This window comes from Varroa destructor, unplaced genomic scaffold (assembly GCF_002443255.2).
Source record: "Varroa destructor unplaced genomic scaffold, Vdes_3.0 BEIS01000005.1, whole genome shotgun sequence".
In the NCBI taxonomy this organism is placed as follows: domain Eukaryota; kingdom Metazoa; phylum Arthropoda; class Arachnida; order Mesostigmata; family Varroidae; genus Varroa; species Varroa destructor.
In genome coordinates this window covers 10,746,644-10,770,770 of record NW_019211458.1, presented here as the reverse complement: position 1 = coordinate 10,770,770, position 24,127 = coordinate 10,746,644, and the positions used below count along the sequence as shown (strand labels likewise).

The following is a 24,127-nucleotide window of genomic DNA, read 5'->3' as shown; positions in this document are numbered from 1 at the left end:
TATATATAAAATGAAAGATATGCAACTAAAAGAAGCGTGAACCGTTGGTTGCAAATACTGAATGAAGGAAATTTTCAGTTTGAAAATAAATTTTATCGAAGATATTGTGCCAAGATTAATCATAAAGGTTGAGAGATATGGTAGAAGCCGAGCTATCTCAAAGCACATAGATATGAGCGTTCAGGGCTGGCTTACGTACAATGTTTGTCCACTTCGCCCAAATCAAGAAGGTAAAAGATTGGACAAGTTAGTACTGCATAATATGAGCGGGAATCAAAAACGAAGACGTATAGATGCTTGCTTCTCCATGCTCTTACGACAAAGTAAATACTTCTATCGGTATTGAAATGTAACTTGTGATTAAACGATCTATCTTCTACCATAATGATAATAAATGACTTCCGTTATACGTACAGATTGTGTTTTCTACGACAATAGCAGGCGGCCAGATTAGTGGACAGACACAACGAAACTGGTGGTAAATTACTCTGTGTCCTGTCAATAGTTGGAGTAGATGATGAACAAGCTTCACATCAAGCAGCCGTTGTTAAAATTGAACGAATTCTATTGCATGACCTCTATTACACGAGTCATCGCTCAGATGGTGACAGAAGGTCATCGATACGAATGATGCATACTTCGAATGATGATTAAAAAACTATGTGAAGAAAGGTCGAAGGGCAAGGCTTCCCTATCCCACATTTGATACTGATTGACCTAATATATTTCAAAGGCTTCGTGCATGTTAAACGGAAGTTAGAGCTAGCGTTATATAAAGACTCAGTTATATACTACATTATTATATTATCGTTTCTGGAAGAACATTATCTCTTCTACAATTCTCCAAGTTGCAGCTCAATTAAATGTATATTTCCAAGTAAAAATTTGACATATTAGCTTCTCGGCATAACGTAGAGCAGTACAGGAGCGGACGTAGGTTGCATATGACCGAAAAATCTAGTTCAATGAAGACGCAGTTAGTTTCGCTTGAAACAGACGATCGTTTTGAAATATTTAATGCTGCTTCTTTTTTACGGTCGAAAACCTCAACTATGATTATTCGTGACTATGACGAGGCTATATTTAAGTCCTTTCACCTAGGTCAGGACAACTGCTTGGCTTCACCTCTTTATGACATGGAACCTATTCAATGCTACTTTTCCTTCGAAATACTTGTGGACGTATCGTAATAGTAATGAAGCCCCTTTAACGTCGATCGACTTGTATTCGTAAAGGCATAAAAAATAAACTTCTTTCTCATACAGAAGGTTCGTCTCTTTCAAATGTAGAGCTTCTTCTCCTGCTTAGGCTGAATAAGAGGCCATCACCGCATACGTAGATCAGCGACTTCCTTCGTGAAACATTAATTTCATCGATACGATCAGCAAATTGTCAGCTACTGTACTCTTGATACGTTTCGTTAATTACCATCAACGGGTTGCTGAGGTGGGCACAACTGCTGGGTAAGCAGCGTGCTCGGGGCCTCACACCACGCTTAAACCGCGCCCCCTACCAAACAACTCATCTGCATTTAGACGTGTTGACTTCAAGTAACCTCTCCATCCCTAGCCATTTGATGATGAATTTCTCAACGCTAAATAGTTGCTTTCGAAGCGAAATATTTTTTCGGCCAACGAAAATATCTATGGTACGGGAAACATTTTATTTGATAAATGCTTACAATATTTTTTTTTCAAACAGTTCTCAGAGTCAACATTTAGTACTTATTCATTATTAGTTAGTTAGCAGGAGGTACCGGTACAACACGAATCCGCATCTCCGTCAGGCCACACGATTTAAAAAATCGCTTACAAATACAAAGATGCATCCTTGTATGCGCATTGTTTCCTACACAAGTTAACTCTATTTTTGATAAATTGGTATTTATCGTAGCCAAATTAAAGTTAACGTTATGGTTCGTCAGAAAAATTCAAATCCTATAGCAGTTTATAGATAAAGCTTTTTCTTCAGCTAGTAAGTGACGGCTGGATGGATATACCTTAGCAAGATGTAAAGTTGCTAAGTCCTATTGATAGGATTCTAAACATTTTCAACTATGAACGATGATAAAACCATCTGGTTTCAAAGTGCCCATATTTATTACTGCAACGAAAACATTTCTTCAAACGGGTTCATATGAAAAATAGGGTTAACTGCAATAAAATCGGCTAAGAATAAAAAAATATACGCAGGAAGAGCAATGAATGCAGATTTTCTTCTGCATATGTTTCAGCTTCATTACGTCAGTGCTGTGTTCTATGTATGTATCTTTAGTGGGCCGTTAACGATCGTTGCACTACAAAGTCCCATATGCCGCAACGTCCCGGCCGCTCAGTGACTAACAAAACAAGCGAATTTTTACTGTTTTCTTTCTCCTTACCTCTTTACTACGCTACACGTGTATATATATATATAGGGGTGGAAGTACACACGGTATGTGTATACTTCCACGCTTGACCAGGCAGTCTTGTGATCGTGGAACGAATTCGCTTTGCCGGTTTTTTTGCCGTCCTTAGCCACTTCGTAATAATAAGTGGGCACAAATCGATGCAATGGCAAACAAAACTACATCAAACAACTAGTAGTCAGATCCTGAACTCTATTATAGTGCTGAACTACAGTGTTTTGCCTGTTTCCACTCGGTGGCTTCGAGTGGAAAATTATGATTGCTACATGTTAGAACTGTTTCCTCTGAATCTGTTCAAAATCCTTAATAATTTTACTTGAAACTCACACTTTGGTTCTGCGTCTGCCATTGCTAATTAGTGCTAAACCCAGTTCAACCAACCTATACGTAAAAACGAATCGCTAAGCTTAATGCGTTTTAAACGTTTAAAGTCTTTTTTTTTTCATTGCTTATTACAGCTATGACCGAATCAGCAGGTAAGGAAGGCGCCAGTTTTTCTATTAACCGTCATGTCAGATTCACGCGGTCCTGTTTGTGACAAATTACTGAAATAGGCAAATTTGAGGACGGTAAGACAAAAGCGACAACGAAACAAAAACAAAATTCATGTCCATTCCATTGATCTGTGTCGCAGACCTCTTCCCAAAGCTTAATTTATTTGTATGTACGTATGATTAAGGCTAATCATGGTTATCACTTATCAATTCACATATGTACTGATCTGGGCACACTTTCTCCCAAAGTGTGCCCAGATCAGTATAATCATAATAATAATAATAATAAAGTCTATTTCAAAGTTAAACAGAAAATTACGCGCTTCGAAAGCGCGTCCGATCCGTACACAGTGTTATTATTTTAACAGCACTCTACCTGCGCACGATCAGCGGTTGGCCTCGAACCTTCATAGTGTCTATGTTATTTGTACGATGACATAGTAATCATTTTATTTACATTTTGCCCTAAGCGCAAGCAAAAACATATCCTGACCGTACGGGCGTTATATAGAATTATATGGTTTACGGGCGTATTTTGATTAAAGCGTACTGACTATCGCTATAGTCAGATGCGAAGTGCAACCCAGTATCAAAATGTCCCTAACATGCAGTTGGATTAAAAGCTGTTGTCGTGTTATTTCAGTGCGCCTTTAAGCTGCGTTTTGTCCGCCGGCTCGAGACCTTCAACTGGGTCTCTCGGGATAATGGGTAGCTCCAAGACGAACCGCCGTAAAAGTTGGGACCGACGAAATTACTCGCCTGAGTTCAAGGCGCAGATGGCGCTGTCGCGAAATATCAGCATTTTACTCGAACAACTTTTGCGAAACTACGAAAACGATCAGAGACCTTATCAAGGAGGTAGGCACAGTTACGAGTCAATCGATTCTTGCAACGGTATCTGAATATTACTCCACTGAGATCATATTTTGTCTAGTCAAACGCATAACCACGTGATACGACAATAGCATTACTACAACATAGGTACCCAGACGTACCCGAGCCTTTTTCCCGGCACAATGCATCCATTAGAGTACGAACTAACACCGTTCGTATGAGCTAATCGACTCCGCTATGATGGAGCCGTCTCGAACAGGATACCGACACACAGATTTGCGGTGCAAACGAGTGAAGGAACCAATAATGAATTGAAGATAAATAGCTAAAGCTAGCATATACCGCGCCATCCTTCCACGCCTTCGACTAACGAAACGTTACATAAAAGCACTATTCCTTATGCAAGAGAACTGCACTCCAGTCTTTATATTTGGTTTATTTTATTGCGTCTTTTTCAGCTATTGTTGTTTGTATCGTCAGGTTATACCTTGTGAGGAAAACGTTATTCGCGTGAAGTGTTCATGCTTTTCGTAGAATAGGTTATACGAAATTTACTTTTAAATTCTATATTATCTTTTTTGTCTAAGCAGCACGCTAAGTAAGTTAGCATAAAAATATTCTATGAGATAATAAACACAGTACAAAGATACTTAGCAACTACGCATTGTCACGTTAGATATCGATATAAAATCTTGCTGAAAATTTTCAAGTCCCATCTGATTAAAATGTGGTTATAAAATTTCACTTAACCCCTGTCCTATCTATCCTTACGTGCGTAAGTGAGTCAATCATTGCTTAGGTCATTTATATCGGAGGCGAGCCTATGTTTCACCGCAACATAGGAATACTATAAACGTCATTCATGTAAAACATTCGGCAAGACAGATCGCTCACAGGAACAAGTTGTTTTGTCGGGCAGAGAACAACGGTGAGGCGTTTGTTTGGCGCGTTCTCTAGCTGCAGTCTTTGCAATCGGACGGATAGGTAGATCCGCCTTGGAGAACATCGGGCGGATAAGGCGTAGGCGAGTGGGCGTGTATCCGTAAAAAACGTTTGTTTCAGTTTTGGTTGTGACCGGCAGCCCATCTTTAGCTATAGCGGCTGAAAATAGCGATGCTGCTGCCGTTTGAGACGACTGCCTTGTTGTTGCTGTCGTCGTACGAGATTATGATAGAGTCGTTGGTTTCCTCATAAAGGCAAGAGAGGGAAAACGGAAAAGACTGAAAAAGAAGAAGAACAGAGCTGCGTAGTTTCTGGTGTTTACGACATTGCTCCTATGACAACTAGTAGTCATTGGTCCACTGACAAGCATTCATTCATTTATTAATCAAGAGTGTGAGGGAATAGGTACTCTGAGGTTTCAATAGACACGGTAGGCCGAGTGAGTCCTTCATCTATCCAACCTTCTATTTAGAGCCTCGTCCAGTTGGGTATTATCCTGATAATCATCTTTGTGGGCTGATCTTTCTTATGGAGGAACCTCAAAAGCAAATACAGCATCTCGCCGGCAAGAAGAGCATGTGTTTTCGTTTGAGTTCATTCGCGATGCCACGGTCACCTCTGATCAGCGTGCGGTATCACTCTTGTGAAATTGAAGTCTTGATCGACGGACTAGCGTTCGAGAAATGAGACAGATTGCTACATAACTGAACGGAGTGAGTCAACGAAGGTTTACGACGTCATGACTGTCGCGTAATACTCTATTTACCAACTTCCCTGTATAAAAATCGGGAACTACGAAGATGGAGGACAACGCATCAAGCTCTGATATAGTGGAGCTCTTTTTACGCGAGCCTAGTAGGCTGGTAAACTTTTTGCGAATCTTAAACACGATAAATTTCAGATCTTTCAAGAAAATACTATTTTGCATATGCCGAACTGTTAGGGCAAGTACATTGGCATGTGGTTTTCTGTGTATTTTACTGATCGTGTCCTCTGCTAGGAAAACAATCTGTCAAACTCACCCATAAGAAGCAGGATATATAGATATTCTAAATGTAAATTAGGCTGAATGCTTGTGATGTTGAAGAATGGTAGCAACAGTCAGCGAATTCACGTTAATCTTTGCTCGAATATTCTTACAGTTCGACCTACCCGCATCGAAACGAGTATGTTGATCCGGAGTATGGGCCCGGTCTCTGAACTCGACATGGTATGTTTTTTGAATACAGCAATAGTCTATAGCTCTTACATAACTCTTCCATTGATATACTCTGACTTTTTCAGAGCATCAGGTGCGCGGGAATTTCATGTTATCATTAGTGTTTTTTTTTTTTTTTTCGAAAAGTGGTCTACTTTGTTTGAAATACTCAACTCCGCTAAGTTATAACTCACGGGAGTGTAAGTCTTTTTATATATGATACATCACATACATACGTACGGAATAAAACTAAAGGCTTCACCAGCGAAAATAATATGTGTTTGTGGCCACAGCCTGTCATAGTTCACAAATCATCATTTTGGCAAAGCCTATTTTTAATAACAAAGATGTACCCGACAAGATATAACAAGATTTTACATGAAATAGAAAACAACATGAATTTTTTCGCTCCTTGTATGGCGATCCACTTGGTCTACTTGGCATTGTATTAGTTATTCCACTCGTGATCGGGTAGAGGTTTACTCTCTACAAGAGCAACCATGTCGATGTTTTGAAAGAATTCTCTTTTAAGAGCTTATATCATCGATACGTGTTAGCTATGTACTTTCGTATTACTGTTATAATATTGTTAAAAATATATATTGTTTTCAATCAATATTTAATAAGTGATGAGTCAGTGCAAAAGCAGACAAATAGGGTCTACGCCTTGACGAGGCATTTTGGCGAACTACGAAAATTGGCTCTTTGCCAGTTTGAAAATCACTTTCGTTCCCCTAATCACGGCATAACGAATACTACAGAGCCTCGTCCTACTGTGTAATATTCATCGCCGTACGACGATACGTCAGTCGACATAAGTTTTCAAGCACACGCTTTTGGTTATTTCAAATGTTGTGAGCCAGACCAGCCAGGCATAAAAACCGAGAAGTCCAGTCGGGGGCACTGACTCAACGAAAAACTACAAACCCCAGAAGCAGATGATATGAAGGAAACAGTTTTAAACAATTCCCGGCTACTAAGTTAAGAATTATTGCTATTAGCTCAAAGCTGGGATTTAGCTTTCCTTCTACCAGGTTAACGCTTTTAGTTTCTGTGTATCCCAGACGGGCATTCGGAGGCTTGAACTTCACAAGCCAGCTTGCTCCAGTTTGTGTGCCTTTAAGGGTAGTACATGTCCTGCAAATATCCATTCAGAAAATCCTATGATCATTTAATTCCTAAAAGCATTAGATATATAAGACGTTGAAATGTCTTTAGCAAATTTATTTTTAATAAAAAAAAAGGAAAGATTAAATTGGTTTTGGTTTTATGTCTATTTTATTTTTATTTATGAGACACATTACCGACTCAGTGGCATCCAAAGTTTATGAGGAGTTACTTGTGATGGCCGTAGAAGAATGCACTAGCAGATACATATACGAAATCTGGAACACCAGACGATTAGTTTCTTAGTTCGAAACGGTTATCTATTATTGTCCATGGCCCAAATTACGATATCGCTCTCTGTTAACGTAGCCATTTAGGCAGAAACCCGGCTTCGTCAAATGACAATTCATCATATAAGTGCTTAGCCCCATGACTGATTTCTTGCCGTAGAGTTCCCCTATAAATGCAATACGTTTCACCGCCGTGAACCGCTCCATTGTGGAAACAAATCAAAGTTTTCGAACGTTCAGCGAATCGATTTCGATGGTTGGGCTAATTTTCGCCGAAGCCACTATCCGTAAAATCTAAATTCCTCTCTAGAGATCTGTTAGGAATCGGTCCAGAGCTTTATTTGGCAATACAAGAGAGTGATAGGGGAAAGTGACTAGCGTCACTGAATCGTCAGCCTGGGAGTCGCCATGCTTAGCTTCTCCTCCTTCCCAGACGATTTAGCTCCCTGAACGAGGACCTGCCTCCCACACGCGTTCTATGAACTTAACCACAAACTATCGTTTGTCCGGTCCCTAATGTTGCTTAACGCAACCCTATGGGTCCTTTTTTTCCTTTCAAGGTCTTTCTCTCAAAAACCTCTTCTCCCACTCGCGCGGCCAAACACCAACTACTTCATTACATCCTTTAGAGACGATCTCATTTCTCCTGCCTGTGTCGCTCACTGATGCGAATAATAAGTACACTGTTGATGTATGGTGAACTGAATTTTTCGATCCCGCTGGGCGCAAAACACTTCGCAAAACTTTCCGAAAGGTTCTTACCAAGCCTGTTCAGGTAGCACTTGAAGGCGCCGTGAGGTAGTAAATAAGCCTTTTATCGAGGCCCACTATCCAGTTCTCAGTCTCTGGAGTGATGTCTCTTACTGTGCTTGCTTGGTAATTTGTTCCATTTTCTGTGCCACGTTTCCAGGATTTTGCCTATTGCACCTTCCGACAGGTCAACTCGGAGTATACGCCTCCTTATGACCTTCAGGTTTTAGGCAGCGATATCGGCAAAAACCAGCAGTGTTACTCTTCAAATGACCGAGGGCCGGCATCCATTTAACACTTGAAAATAATTTCTGGATCGTGACACCTAAAAGTTTAAACATTCTCTAGATCGGGCCGTCGAGAAGCGCGATACATTCCGCTATTATCATAAAAAACAGCCTCTTTGTTTAGGCTCAGGGACGTTTGTAGTACTCTGATGATTACCGTGAATACTTTGATCGCCTTTGCGAATACAGTATACTCTGTAAATTTTCTAAACGAGTTCTCTACGTACACATTTTGCAGTTGTTCCTAGATCTATCCTTTCGTCATCTAATATTAGTTTGGAAAGCTTAGATACGCATCTATCTTGAAAGCAAACCCTTAGACTCGTCCTTCTTCGTTTTCGAAATGGGATCTTGCTCTGTCCTGTTTCTTCCATTTTCCTTTAGGGTCAACGGTATCGACTAACGTCCTCATGAATCCATAACACGAAAGGGAATCGAAGTTGATACTAGCTATTGAAATAATAATAATGCTAGAACTAGTTAGAGGCACACCGGCTTTTTTTAGAAGCCTAAATTTAGGATAACCATTATTTATGTCTACTAAGCGAAACTGACTATATTTGCCGTATCATCTGTCCTGTGATCCTTTGGAACAAAGTCTTTAACCGATTTCTAATTAATATAGGTAAGGTGTAAATCTTTCTCTACGTTTGGCTGGCTAATCCCGCCTTATTGGGTGCCTTGCCCACCTCTAGCTGCAGCGGAAGAGATGTGACAAGGCACAGCTAGTATTGCGCAAACGCCGGCATATTATCACGTTTCTGGTAGCAGCGAAAACCGATGTTCTTGCTGGTACGATCGCATTTCTTCGCCCCTGGGCGGAAGCAGTTTAGGAAACAGGACTTAGACCGAGAGGCTGCCAACACTCTCAGTAAGACCAGAGACGACCAACAGGTTTGATGGATTGTAGGAGAAACCATGTGCGAGTAAAGAACGCCAGCTATCTGGAGCTTTTTATTGTTGTTTAGTGATACTTCGTAGGGAAGACAGGCATGACGTTGATGGCAGGCCGTCGGATTCTTTTGACCCTCGAAAAACTGCATGTCTCGTCGGGAGCCGTCTACAGCATTTTACTCATGCAGGTTTTGTGCGGCTGGCAGAGGAGATGTCGAATGGACTGGATATGATGGAAATCGAAGAGTGCGCGCAGCTATGCACACTTTCTATACGGCATAACTCGATGCTTTTATTTGCGATTAGTTCCGGGAAGGGGGGATCATCAGTCATCTTTACCCAATTGATTTCGATGCATTTACATGGCTTTGCCATAAGCTGGCATGCTCGTAAAATGTTGCAAATAGAAGCTGGCTATCAAGGAGGGGCGGAATACCCAAAAGCAGAGAGAAAAACATTTTCTGCACCCTGTGCGCTGTTTATTAATTACGTAGCAGTAAGACTTCAATAAACTACTATATATATATATATATATATATATATATATATGTATATATATTGCGCAGTTATTAAATATATGCAATTTACGTTGACGGCATATTTAAAAGTTTACTTTGAAGTTCTTTTTTAACTCAGCAGTACTTATATTTCGCCTGCGCCCCCTCTTGTCGTCAGTGCATCACAACGAATGTTTGCTTATTCTGTTTAGTATGGGTTAAGGAGCTATAGTCGCTTGCGATACGAGTGTAGAAAGCAAAGTTTGCTTTTGATTAAGCATCTCAAGATTCCTTTTACAACTTCTCTAGATACAAAATAAATTGAAACGCCTCACAAAGTGAAAATAAGAGTAAAAATACTAAGACTTTTGATTTCAAACTCAATGGTTAGCTATGGTTTGAACCAGTCTGTTATGGATCCGCTTGCGGATTCGCCCTTGGTAGTACTATGCTAACAACATTTCGAAGTATAATATAATCGAAAGCTTCGATGTGTCCGTGTGTTTCACTGCTCGGCCAGGAGTACTCCATGGATTGCTATTTCCGTCAGGCGTGGAACGACAATCGGCTACGCTTCTCTGGGCCCATTTCGCCTATTTCGTTACATATTAAAACACTCGAAAGGATCTGGAAGCCTGATACATACTTTCACAATGGACGAGGCTCCTATCTACACACAATCACCCAGCCTAACAAACTATTGAGGTAGCATTTTATATATATGCATTGTTAATGGTTTTTCACTATAAGGCTGCACGAGCCAAAGAGACAAGGTTCCTTTTGTTGCAGCGTTATTTAAGAATTTTAATTAAAAACAATAGCGTGTTGTTTAGTAATTGATTTTGAATTTTTCAACAGGTTATCTATGGACGGAGCTGTTTTATATTCAATGCGATTAACCATAAAAGCCAAGTGTCCAATGGAATTGCAGAGCTTTCCTATGGACCGACAGTCGTGCCCGTTGATCTTCGGAAGCTGTGAGTTGTCTTAGAACACTTCGAATCAGTACATAAATGGCAACCAATAGCAGTAATAAAGGCTGAAGACACTGTTCAGTTATAAATAACTTATGTATGTTATTTGCAATGAAACTAATCATTTGCGCAGATGCTTATACGAAAGAAGAGATGTTGTATACGTGGAAGACGAACGCGGCCGATCCTTCGTACCGAGCTGTAGGTCTCGTCGAAGGCCTCCAGCTGTCCCAGTTCGACCTCATTAATAATCCATACGTCAGCGAGACCGTGGTCATACGCAATGGTGAGCTTTAACGGTTTCAAATTGAAATATGGCAAACAGAAACGAATTTAGTCACCCTTTAATAAACGTATAGTCACTTGAAGTTACTGGCCATGGCGCTGTGGTCCTAACTACTTAGGTAGTGAGTATCCGCGATTGGCATCGAGTAATGAAAGACTACCGAGTTACTCACGTACTACTTTCTGTCTCAAGGCCGTCGCTACTCGAAGCCGCAGAGGGAAAAGAAGGTGTCTCAACACCGCAAAGGTCGCTTAGTTGACAATAATCACTTCGCAACTCGACAACTCTTTGTCTTGTATGGGTTCTTCGAATTTTTAGGTTAGCTTATAAAACTCCAGTACGAATATCAACAAGGGTATTTCCCCGCTAAATGTGCTAAACTTTTCAGCAGGGCATCCAGCGCGCCACGTTTATACCATCTGGCTTCATTCGGTTTTTCTTTGGCCACTCTAACTGAATAGGTAAATAGTGACCCGCAAAAGGGATGATCTGATTCGAAGTAAATTAATTGAATATTCCGTAGGCTAAGTAGAAACTCTCTTTTTTTTGCGCAAAGTTTAAACAAGTGACGAAGATGAGCTCAAAATATAGCTCGATACGTTGGTGTTTTCGGTGTAAGAACATTGTTGCTCTAGTTCAATAAATAGGGAATTTTGAATTTGCTTTGTGTGAACGGCTAGGCAGATAGGTTATCCCGGCAAATTTCCATTGGAAGAATTAAATACGCCAAAACAAGGGACAGTAAACCTGTCCTCTCTGTCATCAAAAGCTTGCAATGGGAAGACACGAAAAAAATGCATCCATCACCACGATCTTTCTCAGTCAACCAGTAACAGGGTTTTGTTTTGATATGTTTGGGTTGGAAATATAGGTTTTGCATTTGTTACTTTCTATGGTACTTCACTAAAGCGTGAATAAGGAACATTGATCTATTTGCACGCACTGCTTGACAAAACAATGGACAGCCCGGCCCTCGATCGAGTGTTTGTCCAGGAAACGACGATAAAATAGCATTGTCTTTCGTCAAGGATAGAGAAAAATTGTTGCCTAAATGTGCTTGCGATACAAAACGAGCGTAAAAGTGATTTAGTGAATTATCTCAAAACACCGATTACCCTAATATCGATTCAGAAGATTGTTTGAAAGCTATAGGAAAACTCACTACTGATTCTTTCCTGTGGCCAAGCCGTTTCGAAGTGTGCGCGAATCGTACCTGTTTAAAACGATAGGATCTTTTTCAAGTTCGTTGCCTATAGTTAATACATATGGCTTGACTTAGCCATGAACTATCCTAACGTTGACTCGAAGAGCTAACAATATGGCTATGCGCATGATATAGCCGTTGTAGCAGGAAGTGCGCAATAGAAATGAACAGGACATTACAGCATACAGAACGTTAAACGACTTTGCTTAACATAGATCCTTACTTATCTCTGATAGCTGAGGAGTTCCCCTTTGCTGTCTCCAAGCATGAGCCGAAGTAAAAGGGTTTTCAGAAATTTGCAAGACGCCGCTTTCCAATGATGGCCAGCCGCCTTTCGATAGGTGAGGGGCGGCCCTCGCCTGCACACAGGTGCTTCGGGGCGATTATTTGGTATCAGTCGCCATATTCTTCTTCCTCCCTTTGCAGGGAACCAACAGTCAAATCTGGCTATCAGGGAACAAGGAAATCGATCCAATCAGTAACGCAGTTTTTGACATAATTTCCGGCCTGAAACTAAACTTTAGAAATTATTTCTCGATGATAACGCCACAAGTTACACATAATTTTTGTTTCCATCAGACGTTCCCAAGTCGGTTTTCCGTACGGATGTGCAGTCTGAAATATGGACGGGTTCTGAACAAATTTCAGGTTGAGAGTGTAATAAGAATTAGTACTAGTTTTTCTAAAAAATTTATATTTGAGTATCTAAATCAAGGCGAAAGCTAAAATAAGGTTAAAAGTGGTGTCACTTTAGCTATTCCAAAACAGAGTCATCTGCGAATATAATTCGACAATGTAAGCATTAACCATGACGTTCTTTCGTAGCTATACAAATATCACATAATTTTTTTTTCAAAACGATCCTTGAAATATATAACGTTTATTTAGTTAATTATCTAAAAAGACTTAATGCGCATAACTTGGCTGTATCTAACTTCTGACCGCTGAGATAACTTGTTTGCCGGGATTAAAGGGATGGTGATTTAGCTATACATGACGGTAAATGTCTCAATAGCACGGTAAAATGCAGCGTCATTCTAGGCACGCCTGAGAAGCTAGCGGGCGGTGGCATTCAACGCTTGTAAGCCATGACAGGAACCATGTTGGGAAAAGAAGAGTGTTGGTATTCTGTTTGGTATCAACTCTGTTGAGTCACCCCCTTTGAGGGTCATCATAATGTTACGAATATTCGGCCGGATATGGCTACCTCGATAGAGGCTGGCGGAAGGCCTTCCGGCGATAACAGCGTTACCTGGGAAGTCGCATAGAACAACGTTACAGTTTTCGCAGCCGGATGGCTTAAAGGGTCGAAAAGCTTAGTTAACAGTTAAAGTTGAGAAAAAGACACCTCTTCATTAAATACAGTCTATATGTGAATGAAACGTATGTAGCAGCATATGGTCTATATAGCAACTAATTTTTCGAAACTTTATAATTAATATGCCATTATAGTTAAGCCGATACTAATATTTGCTGCTAGAAAACCTATCGCATTAAACGTGTTTCACATCGCTGACTGGTAAACAGTACAAAATAAACATCCACAGTAGCCAATACTCTAATTTATTATATTAGAAATTATGCGGTGACTAGTTTATTGCTTCGACAGACCTGAACTCTCGGGAAAAAGTAACGCTTAGTACAATTATAGGACTCAGCGCATGGTCCAAAGCGGATTTCGAAAACTGTCTGAGGCAGAATAATGAAACTAAAGAGCTCGTTGGTTGCCCTCAATTAAAAGTTCGAGATTATGATTTAAGCATCAACAAATTCTCGAATAACAATCCTAAATTCGGTTCAATGCAACGTTAATTCTACAGTTTTACTTCAACTTCAGATATGTCGTACTCGGGACGATGGCTTCGGTGGATGATAACTCTCTACCTGAGTTTAGATTCTGGTTTAAGACAACTGCTATGCAGTGGAGGTTTTGTCTGCACATTTTTTTAGTCATGGCATAGAGTGGCCTAAAGTCTAAACACGCCTTAACCGGGCTGATTTTCTAGATAGTTACAAATGGATTAAGTTTGTCAGTATAATTCAAAATATAATTAAACTGGATTCCAAAAATCTAGCTCTACGTAGCTTCTTAGATTATAGCATTTTGGTAACAGTCTGAAGCAAAGAGACGTTGAGTGAATCGCATGGTATCAATCGCGTCCTAAAAATCTGCCTGGGATATATAAACATAAATGCAACTAACAAAAGTAATACGTAATCTTAATTACTACACATACAATTTCACCACGTATTATATATCACAAAACATATTATCCCTGACACAGCGACCTCTGCTGGGTACCAGGTCCCACAAAAGTGTGGACACGTTGCATATGGAACCGTTTGTGACAAGCATGTCTTGAGGCTACGAAATCAACGAAGCGTTGCAGCTCCACAAGCCCTTCAGACGTGTTTTCTAATAAAGGCCTAGCCACAAAACTAAGCTTACGCTCGCTTTGAGGAACACAGCGAGGGCCCTTGGAGTGTGGCTAGCTCGTGCCTGATGCGTGTACAGATACGTAAGCTTTGATCCAAAACGTGCAATTATCGCAGAGTGGAACAAAGGCTGATGCAGGGCTACACAGCTATATACCCCTTATGTCTTGTCCTTTCCATAGCTTGAGGGATTGAGGCGCCGACACAGTGGACTCGCTCCCACTTCACGAATAGGTGAAAAAGTACTTAGGGAACACTTACTAAATAGGTCCTTAAGCACAGCAGTCATAGTCCATACATACACTTCTAAACAAGCACTTTACCATGCTAGCTTACCTGTGCGGTCGCGAATTATTATGGAAAATTTCAAGCGTCAAGTGACCATTTGAAGAGAGGAGCATAAACGAACGTAAGCGTCATCGACTACTCGATCTTGAAGGCAGTACGGCACACCTTGACGTCACTTATGTTCTATAGAAATGACAAACATCTTTATATGTGTAAGACTGACACAGATCTAATTCTACGTAGCAAACGTATACTGTTCAGCCAATAAATTTTGTTTTAATCTAATTAACTTATAAAAAAAATATCCGATACAGATTACTAAGAAAAAGAACGTTGTTTGCCACGTCTTGAAATGTACATTGCCGTTATACCTTGTATATTTCAATTCTAAGACATTTGGAAAAATTAACATATGGTTATAGTAATTGTAAATATTTCGCTTTTTTTTTTTTTTTTTTTTCGAGTGTCATCGATCACACCATATAGCAACACCCAAACAGCTACATCAGTTGAAACGTTTCTATCTAAATTGCCCCTAGTTAGGTGTGGCATAATAATAATGGCGTAATAAAATAGGTTCGTTTTGTTGTTATGAAAGTTACTTATTCCCTGTTCAGTCTCACTGACGAAAAATGCATTCACCTTATTTCGCTCCCCTGGGCCAAATGAAGCGGCGATTGTCAGATGAGAGCAACGATGTGTTTGACTTTTTTATTTTGTCCTGGAGGAGCTCTATTGAATTTATGACGCTTGCTTCAACATCGCGCTGAATCAACGCTTTAAAACATAGTTTCAGGCGAGTCTCTCTTTCGACAAGTCAACTCCCTAACCCCCTTCGTCGAAACTGAAAATCCGAGATTTAGTCACGGTCATATATAATATACTAAGATTTTGGCTTAATTTAGACACGCGAATTAAGCGTATTGGATATACCAAATAATTTCAGAGCCCAGTTAGATAATTTTAGACAATTAGAAAGTATAGGTTTATCGCACTTTGACATCACGAACTTCTAAAAACTCAGATAATAACTTTCTCTTGCAATAGTCCAATGCGCAGTATGTTTCACATAACATGCAACATAAACATCTCGGATTCAATTATGATAAGATTATATGCTTATTACAGTATGTTATATAATAACAGATTATATTGTTGTATATATATATATACGACGTTTAATTTGCTCCAACAGAGTACTTTACGTATAAACGATAATTACATATTCCCTGCGATGTGGAAATATGGTACTTTCCATATGGAATATCCCACTTTGGTGTACATTTCTAAGACAAGTCTGTTAAGCCTTTATTCGAAGATCAGCATTGCGAGGCTTCAACTGGAGAGAGCAACGTAAATGTCTATCCTTTCGCGGGCCGTTGTGTTATATATATACACATATACTATACCTACCATATGTTTATACGGGACAGCGGTCAGTTCATATCTGTTGACAGCGGTTTCTATATACGATTCACGTACGAAATGGAATCGCGGCTTGCATTTTTTCTTTAGTCCGTCTATTTATTGCTCTTTTCTTATACGGGGATTAGGCAAACCTGCCTGAAACACATTTTATTATATTATAAAATGACAATAGACAGGTTTTCAAACTATGTACAAAACACAAAGCTAATATTAGAGCAGCATTAAGGATCAGATACATGTTGAGTGATAATAGACATTTTGTATTGCAGAACGTTGCCAGAGATTGCATACTGGGGATCGTCGGTTTGAGCCCTGCTAACGAGCTGTACCACTCGATAGGTGTGGCACATGTCGTAAACGAAGTCTAAATAAAAAAAAAAAAAAAAAAAAGAAACGTGATGTCAAAAAAATAGGAAGGACAGAAAAAAAGACTGAGTTACACTTAGTTCCTAGATGCCGGGTAGAAGTTCGAGTGAATAGAATAAACCATGACACGCAGGATGCATGTGTCAAGAGTAATCTGGCTTAGTTTCAGTCAGTTCATAAAAGAAAAATATTCACGAATATAAGTGTTTCACGAAGCTGACGGATCATTGATCTGACAAGTGTGGACAAAGACAAGAAAATGACCTAGCGCGTCATATCTCACGCTACAGAGGTAAGCACGCATCAAGTGCCCTCGAGACTCCTCTGGACTATCGATACGTGTAGTCTGAAATGTAACTGTATTCAGTTAATAAATGCAGAGTTGAAGGAGCGCTAAAGTGGGCGTAGGATTATTTCGTGTAGGCTGCATTGAGATATGTTTCAACGGGATGGGTTTAGTGGTTTGCTATCGTTTTCTAAGAGTCTCCTCTTAGATACTTATTCGTGGTCAATCAAATTTTAAGTTTCAGCGTTAATATATTCTGCTCACACTATCGTTTGCGTGTTCTCGAGCCTACGCAGACGTCAACGTATGCCTAAATACGGATGCAGAGTGAAGCTTTGGAGTCGGCTGAGGAGACCCTGAAAAGTCGTGTAGCGTATACGTGCAATGCATTTTCTTGTTTATCAAGGCTACAACAATGTGTTATGTTTAAGCACGTTTATGGATAATTATACATGATCGTTCATTTCGAGGTAACTCAGCATCGTCCGGAAATAGTTTCGTCTCACACTTATACGTGTCGAGTGCTTTTTATTAATTACAATATGTTTGTTCATTGCAATGCGGTACTTGAACGGCTTCAGGGCTCCTTCTACGAGTTCTTCAAAAAAAAAAAAGATTGCCTCTGAAAGTCAGAACGTGCTCACGTAGCTACAACCAGAGTAATGGCAAGAGGTGGTTGATAAAAGGGCCAAAGCTAGCAAATGCTCCCGATAGCACGAACGGGGCCTTTGCAGCCGCTAATAAAAGTAGATGGCTATAGCCAGACTTTTTTTTTTTTTTTTTTTTTTATAAGAATGTGAATCTCTCAGCGTCCAAATCCTGACAGTAAACAATAAAGTCTGAAGCAAACTAACGATTCTATCGATTATATTACGCATGCAATGACGTTTAACATAATTCGACGATGGACCGAATTCAAGTTAAACCAATTAAAAAAATCACGCCCATCCTATCATACAGTAAAAAAATCTCAATGGTCATCTCTGATTTCCATCTCTCTAGCCGTGGATTTAAAAACAGAAAGTTCAATAGTATCCAAATATCCATCTTCATTTAGTCAATGGCACGTAGTGTATAAACTAAAAGTAGATCTTGATTGCGAGGTTTTGCTTGTATTTATTTGTACGAACAGGTAGCTCTGTATCGACTTTGTGTATTTAACAAATGTCAATATGCAAGCTTTTCAGAAGAAGAATATATGTATTTTTTGGGTCGCCATTGTGCGTGTTGATAGTCTTTCTAGTATATTACATAAATCTCAAATGATACAGTATCGTCAAGGAACTAAGTATACGCCACTGACTAGTTGGGCTTATTTGAGAGAGGCTGACTACAAGGAAGCTATATAGAATCGATAAGAAAGCACCTACTTACCTACCTACCTACCTACTCGATGAGGTTTCTATCCATGAAACTTTATAGGAGCGAAACGAAACCCAGCTACATCTAAAGCAGTTGATTTTGGGGTGATGAAAAGTAGGTCGCGCGCGACAGCAATGCACAAACAGAAAAACTCCTTTTCGCAACAAGCACGTTGATGCTATACGTTTGGTAGGATTGGAAAGGAATTGTGCATCGCAAGCTGCTGTCTTCTCGTAGAACAATTCATTCGGATCTGTACTATCGACAACTAGGTAAATTTCAACAATCTATTGAAAAAAGACCCGACCCGACCCTACCAGAACTAGTGAGCAAAAACATTGCGTCTCGGACAGTGTCCAACCACATACATGCTTAGCTATCCTATAAAACTGAGAAAACTTGGAAGGGGGGTTTTAGTGCATCCTGTCTAATCCGGATCTTGCACCGGCACACTGTCATCTAGTTCGGCCTCTGCAGAACTTCCTTGACGGTATTAATTTAGCTTCAATTAAGGGCTTCATAACCTTGTGGTTGCGCCGAGAAACTGCGAAAGTCCTGCAACGACGGGAAATAAAGGTGGCAGAAGATCACTGATCAAAATAGCACGTAGCACCACTACTTTAAAACAGTAAAAAATAATAACTGCTTCAGTTACGGCTTAAAAACGGTTAGTATTTGTTCAACAGGTGTATATATACACCTTTTGCACCTTTTGCAGAGGTAAGTTAATGTAAGATATTTGTCCATTGTAAAATGATGGAAAATTTAATGTGTTGGAATTCTACTCATTCATAGACTGCACGTAAAATTAATTGATTGATTCAAGAGACGGTAAGCAGAAAGCCCAAATCGACCTCTACATAGCCGGTTTGCATGCTTCATTTAAACGTCTCTTGATACTAGTAACAAAGTGAATATTACCTTGATTTTATTAGACATCTTAAAAGAATGAATTATTTGGTATTATGTCTTAACTAGGTAATCAGCGACTTGACTGAAAGCAAATAGTTAGCAAACGTAAACGTTTTTTCAGAAACGTTGAGTTGGCACACCCGTTTCGGGTTCGTTGTTTTTCTATATTTTCATTAAAAACATTTTGTTGGCAACGTCTAAGCGTGTCTTGCAAGCTCTATGAATAATGTTGAAGGAACGCGCGTGAATCGGCGCCGAAAAAATGGCGATTTAAAACGACGAGGAATTTTCTATGCACAATACCTTTATATCACGAAGCCGCCGTCTCAGCTCGATCTTCGTTGCGTTGAAGAAGTTCAGTGCGTCTGGAATGAAAAATTCTGTAAAGATCTGTAGGTGACAAGGATAAGACGTCAAACTAGTCCGGTGGAGAAAACGCATCTGGCTATGTTTACTTTATAATTTTGTTCGTTGTTATTATTTTTGGATAATTAAACAAAAATGGGCATGTAAATATTGTCTTTGTTCAAACTTAAAAGGCATGGGACGCAAAGCATCGTAATCACGAAAAACGCTTGGCCTATACATGAGGTGATCCGAAGAACACAAATAATTAAATACTGAATATCTGAAAACAGCGGCGTCATGTATCATGGCTAGTAATGCTCGGGTGCTAGAGGCGGCGCTCCAAATTTTACTTTATTTTCGAATCCATGATGAAGTATTGCAGTGCTAATACGCGAGACATTAGTGTAAGCTCGCAACAGGTTTTATGATAGAAGTCAAATTAAACCTTATTTCTAACTAATTCTTTTCATCGTTTTCCTTATTCTAGGCACTTACTCAGTTTTACGGGTCAACTTTAATCTTCATCGCCATATGGGCTATTTTTTGATCCAGGTGTATGTTCCGTGTGGCCTCCTCGTCATACTGTCCTGGGTCTCCTTCTGGATTAATCGGGAAGCCACCGCTGACCGTGTCGGACTTGGTAAGAAACCACCGGCCCAATTGCCGGTTAACAACGCAAGTTCATGCCCTGCACTTAGTTACAGCCCTCCTTACCGAAACTATAATTAGGTACATGGACTCACAATTCATTTATCCACTATGCTTGTTAGGTTCATCGCGTCGAATCTGGACTAACTAAAGGTCATCATTAGCCATTCATATTATGAGTAAGACACTGCCTATAGCAAACATCATAAAGGCCTATGTGCCTTTGCATGCACAAGAAAAGCACCTCTATACGACATATTAATGCAATAATTTGATTTAGATAGACCGTAATTTTCCTTTGTCTGGTTCTGGTATCTCTATTCGTACGCGTATAGGTGCAGAATTCGGACACGACTCATTTTTCTGTCTCTTTCAACTTTTTGATCGTTCAGATGTTTGGCAAGAGGACGCCTTTTTCCAAATGTAGCCCTTTGATGATCCTCGTCCTTTTTGTTGAATGGACAGCCATATTTCCTCTCGCCCTTCGGATAAGGCTTACTTGCAGCGTGTTCCCTTCAGCAGATGCATGTTGCTATTTTTTCGATAGCAGTCAGCGACGGTGTGACTTCTTGTTGCCCTTCAAAACAGAAAGAACGTCGTCCAGCCGTCAAAGGCTTTTCTGTCGAGAAGTTAGGCGAGAGGAGAGGATGAACCAATGTTTGTATGTGTTCATGAGTGTTTGTGTGTTAGCTTAGGAAAGTGGGACTTTTCAATCGTACCCCTCAACTTCCTCGACTTTTTTGTCGTTTTTCGAAAATTGCAATTTTACCTACGAGTACATTGTGGGGCCACGTACATAGAGTCCCAGTTACCGCCCGCCACCACTCTCAATCCCATCATCGCTATCACCATCTTCACAGGTCGTAGAAGGCCGGTCGCGACCGCTGCTCCACTCCATCTACGGGTCGCGACTGTCTGTGCTGATTCCCTTTCCTTCAAAGAAATGAATGGATCCCCCCCCCTTCCCCCGCTCTTCTCCATCTGGATGAGGTGCCTCCTCGCGCTTGCGTACCGCCGGGCAAAGCCGGCGTAGAAATGACTTTGGATCCCGCCGCCGCTGTAGCGGCTTAAGCTGCAATGCTATCGCCGCTATCCAAAGCGGCTCAGACCGGATGGGAACTTATTTGACAGGATATACCAGAGCCATATGACAAAAAAACAGCAAAAAGACAGACTTTACCGGGGTGCTTGTCGCCACTGGCATGATTGTCGCTATTGTTAAAAATTGCAGACGGAGATTGAATGAACTTACTGGCTTGCAGTACCAAAATACGTGTTAGCACAAGGCGATATTTGCTAGTGAAGGGCACTGTCGCATTTTAATTGTGCGCAAAGAAGACCAAACGAAACGTCACTACTCGTCCCGGCCTGGTCTGGGGTTAAAGCAAGATTTACTTGGGAATGTGTTCGTTTTGGCAATGTGGCTATGTTTTGCTACGCAAGTGTGATGCATTACTAAAGAGAGTTTGTAGATACCTTGAAAACGGGCCTTTGTATACTTTAAGTTTTCATCTCTATACGAGTAGATATCGATGAATAAAGATCTTAGAACGATCACTGATTAATTGGCACATGTCATTGATACGCTGTGAGTATTTTGCTCACACGGATGTGCGTGTGAAGATTCAGAATAAGGCAAAACGATCAGACGTTAGAGACTACTGTTGAGGTACTGAATCAGAGCGTATAGCTATAGTAAAATGTTTTTCCTTCCAAACCTGGCATGGTCTTTCCTCTGTCGATAACTATGAAAAAAACATCGTAAGATAGGGGGCACTTATGTGGGTGCATCTAAATTTAAACAAAATAAGCTAAGCTATTGTTTTGATAGACATTTTGAAAATGAGTTGAGATAACAGATTAGTTAATAATACCATAGTACGTACAGTGGTGTGCCAGAAGCGTGTGTAAATATTCTAGTTTTTATTCGAATATTAAAGGAATGACCACGGTGCTGACACTTTCGACGTTCGGCCTGGACACACGCACTGACCTTCCAAAGGTACCCTACCCAACAGCGTTGGACTGGTTTGTTATTATGTGCTTCACCTACGTTATCTGCTCTCTCCTAGAATTTGCTGGAGTCCACTACTTCACCAAGGTAGCGTAAAATAGAGCCAAGTTATTTACTACATATGACGAAGTGCGAAGCGTAATTTACGCGCTTACGTGTTCGACACTGACGTGAACAATTTCCATTTGTTTCATATCATTTATAATTTCTACGCTTTTATAACTAGTGTGCGAAATAATATGATGATTCTCGGGCGTCCTTCTCAACGTAAAAGCAGCATGCTGAATATTCACACAACATCTGTACGAACGCGGCGCTACGGGAGCATTTTTTGTTACCTCGTCTTAATTTTTACAACATTTCTATAGTAGCTCACGTTTCTTAAAGGAATGGCTGTCGTCATAAATGACATGTACTACCTTTTAAGTCACTATTTTTTTTTTTTTATTGTGAAAAACACCCGATAGATTTATAATACGGACATAGATGCAAGAAGTTTTTCCTTGAATAACTTGAATAGTAATAACTGTTGTGAATTATTCCCATGCCTAGTTTTACGTGGTATTTAGATTAGGCTTCACAATATGCAGAGCGCTCCTGGAAATTGTGCATCAGGATATGTTGCCACGACGAATAGAATAACGGCGTGATATTTTATTAAATCGAAAATAAATATAGGTTAAGCTTACATGGTTTGCTACTAAGTACAGTGTGGAAAACAACTGTTTAATACGAGATAATTTGGCAGTGCCTATGACGTTCTAATCACGTGTGGTCCGAGGGAAGTTATTGTCGTCGATATGTGCTTAGTACTGTGTCTAAGTTATCATCCCTTCGTCACGTCGTAACCCTACTCAAGCGTAGGAAGAAGTTCACGCTCCCCTATTGGGTGTATAGGAGCAAACTTTTTTGTCCGAAGCCTTGAGGCGATCAGTATCGACAGACCCATTTCTCTCACTATTAGGGCACAGCAAGAGACCTAGGGCAAATGTGGGAAGAACCGCATCGTTGAAGAATAATGTGCCTTTCAACACCTAGAAAGAGCTCCGTATGAAATTTGAGTGTGCTGTATTACTAGCCCCTACTTTATTTAACACCACTACCAGAGAAGTTAGGTTATATCACCTACAAAGATGTTGCCACAGATACCGAGATTCGACAAAAGCTTGTTATAATAATAATAATGACACGCGTATGAGCCAGTTCCCTCATTGCATCAATCATCATAGCCGAAGTATTTTATCAATCATACTGATTTCCGCATTGTGCGTCTTTGTAGCTCCACTTGTCGCACGCGTTTAGACCTAGCTAAGACGGAGAGCTTCAAACATAAATAGCCTTGTTATTATGCGCTGTTCGCCACACAGAACCCGCATGGTCTATTCTAATTACGTTAGTCTGTTTCTTATGATGGCACGTCCCGCCGATGACAGTCGTGGTAAGTCGCTAGCAATAACAATAATGTCGCATGTAATAATAACAAGCTGACCTTCTAGCGACAGTGTGTGCCATGAGCAACTCAGCTTGCTAAGGATAGGCTGGAAAGTTTATTGAAACTCCTGAGTCGACGAATATACGGTGCTTCAAACCTTTCCAGAATATTAACGCAACAGTATGTTCCAGCAAAGTTAAATTTTTTTTACACGAGACAGGATAACCCTTGGCCATATTGTATACGCTCGTTCACATTGTTTTTCCTCTTTAAAAAGGACTGTGCTTCAACGAGTAAAGGTAAAGAGTCAAACATTACACGTAATAGCCATATAACCTAACCCAAGATGTGCGAAATACTTCGTTCTAAAATGATGTAAAGACAATTCTAATGCCACTCCACAGGACGTTACTTTCCTGTCACTTTTGATTGAGCCTGAATTT

The 24,127-nt window shown here is 40.2% G+C and overlaps 1 protein-coding gene across 9 annotated transcripts in view; it reads left to right on the top strand.

Annotated features, from left to right (window-relative positions):
• LOC111251886 (gamma-aminobutyric acid receptor alpha-like) overlaps positions 1 to 24,127 on the top strand; it is a 53,399-nt gene that overhangs the window by 22,632 nt on the left and 6,640 nt on the right. For 7 of the 9 annotated variants that reach the window (XM_022808973.2, XM_086990566.1, XM_086990562.1 and 4 more), the window contains 7 exons: positions 3,545 to 3,759; positions 5,820 to 5,887; positions 10,221 to 10,405; positions 10,559 to 10,677; positions 10,808 to 10,960; positions 20,078 to 20,230; positions 22,179 to 22,339. In XM_022808973.2, coding sequence (XP_022664708.1) covers positions 3,545 to 3,759; positions 5,820 to 5,887; positions 10,221 to 10,405; positions 10,559 to 10,677; positions 10,808 to 10,960; positions 20,078 to 20,230; positions 22,179 to 22,339 — 1,054 coding nt within the window. Of the gene's footprint in view, positions 1 to 2,490; positions 2,977 to 3,544; positions 3,760 to 5,819; positions 5,888 to 10,220; positions 10,406 to 10,558; positions 10,678 to 10,807; positions 10,961 to 20,077; positions 20,231 to 22,178; positions 22,340 to 24,127 lie in introns of those variants that run through there. The other 2 variants (XM_086990568.1, XM_086990569.1) reach the window with 2 other exon arrangements.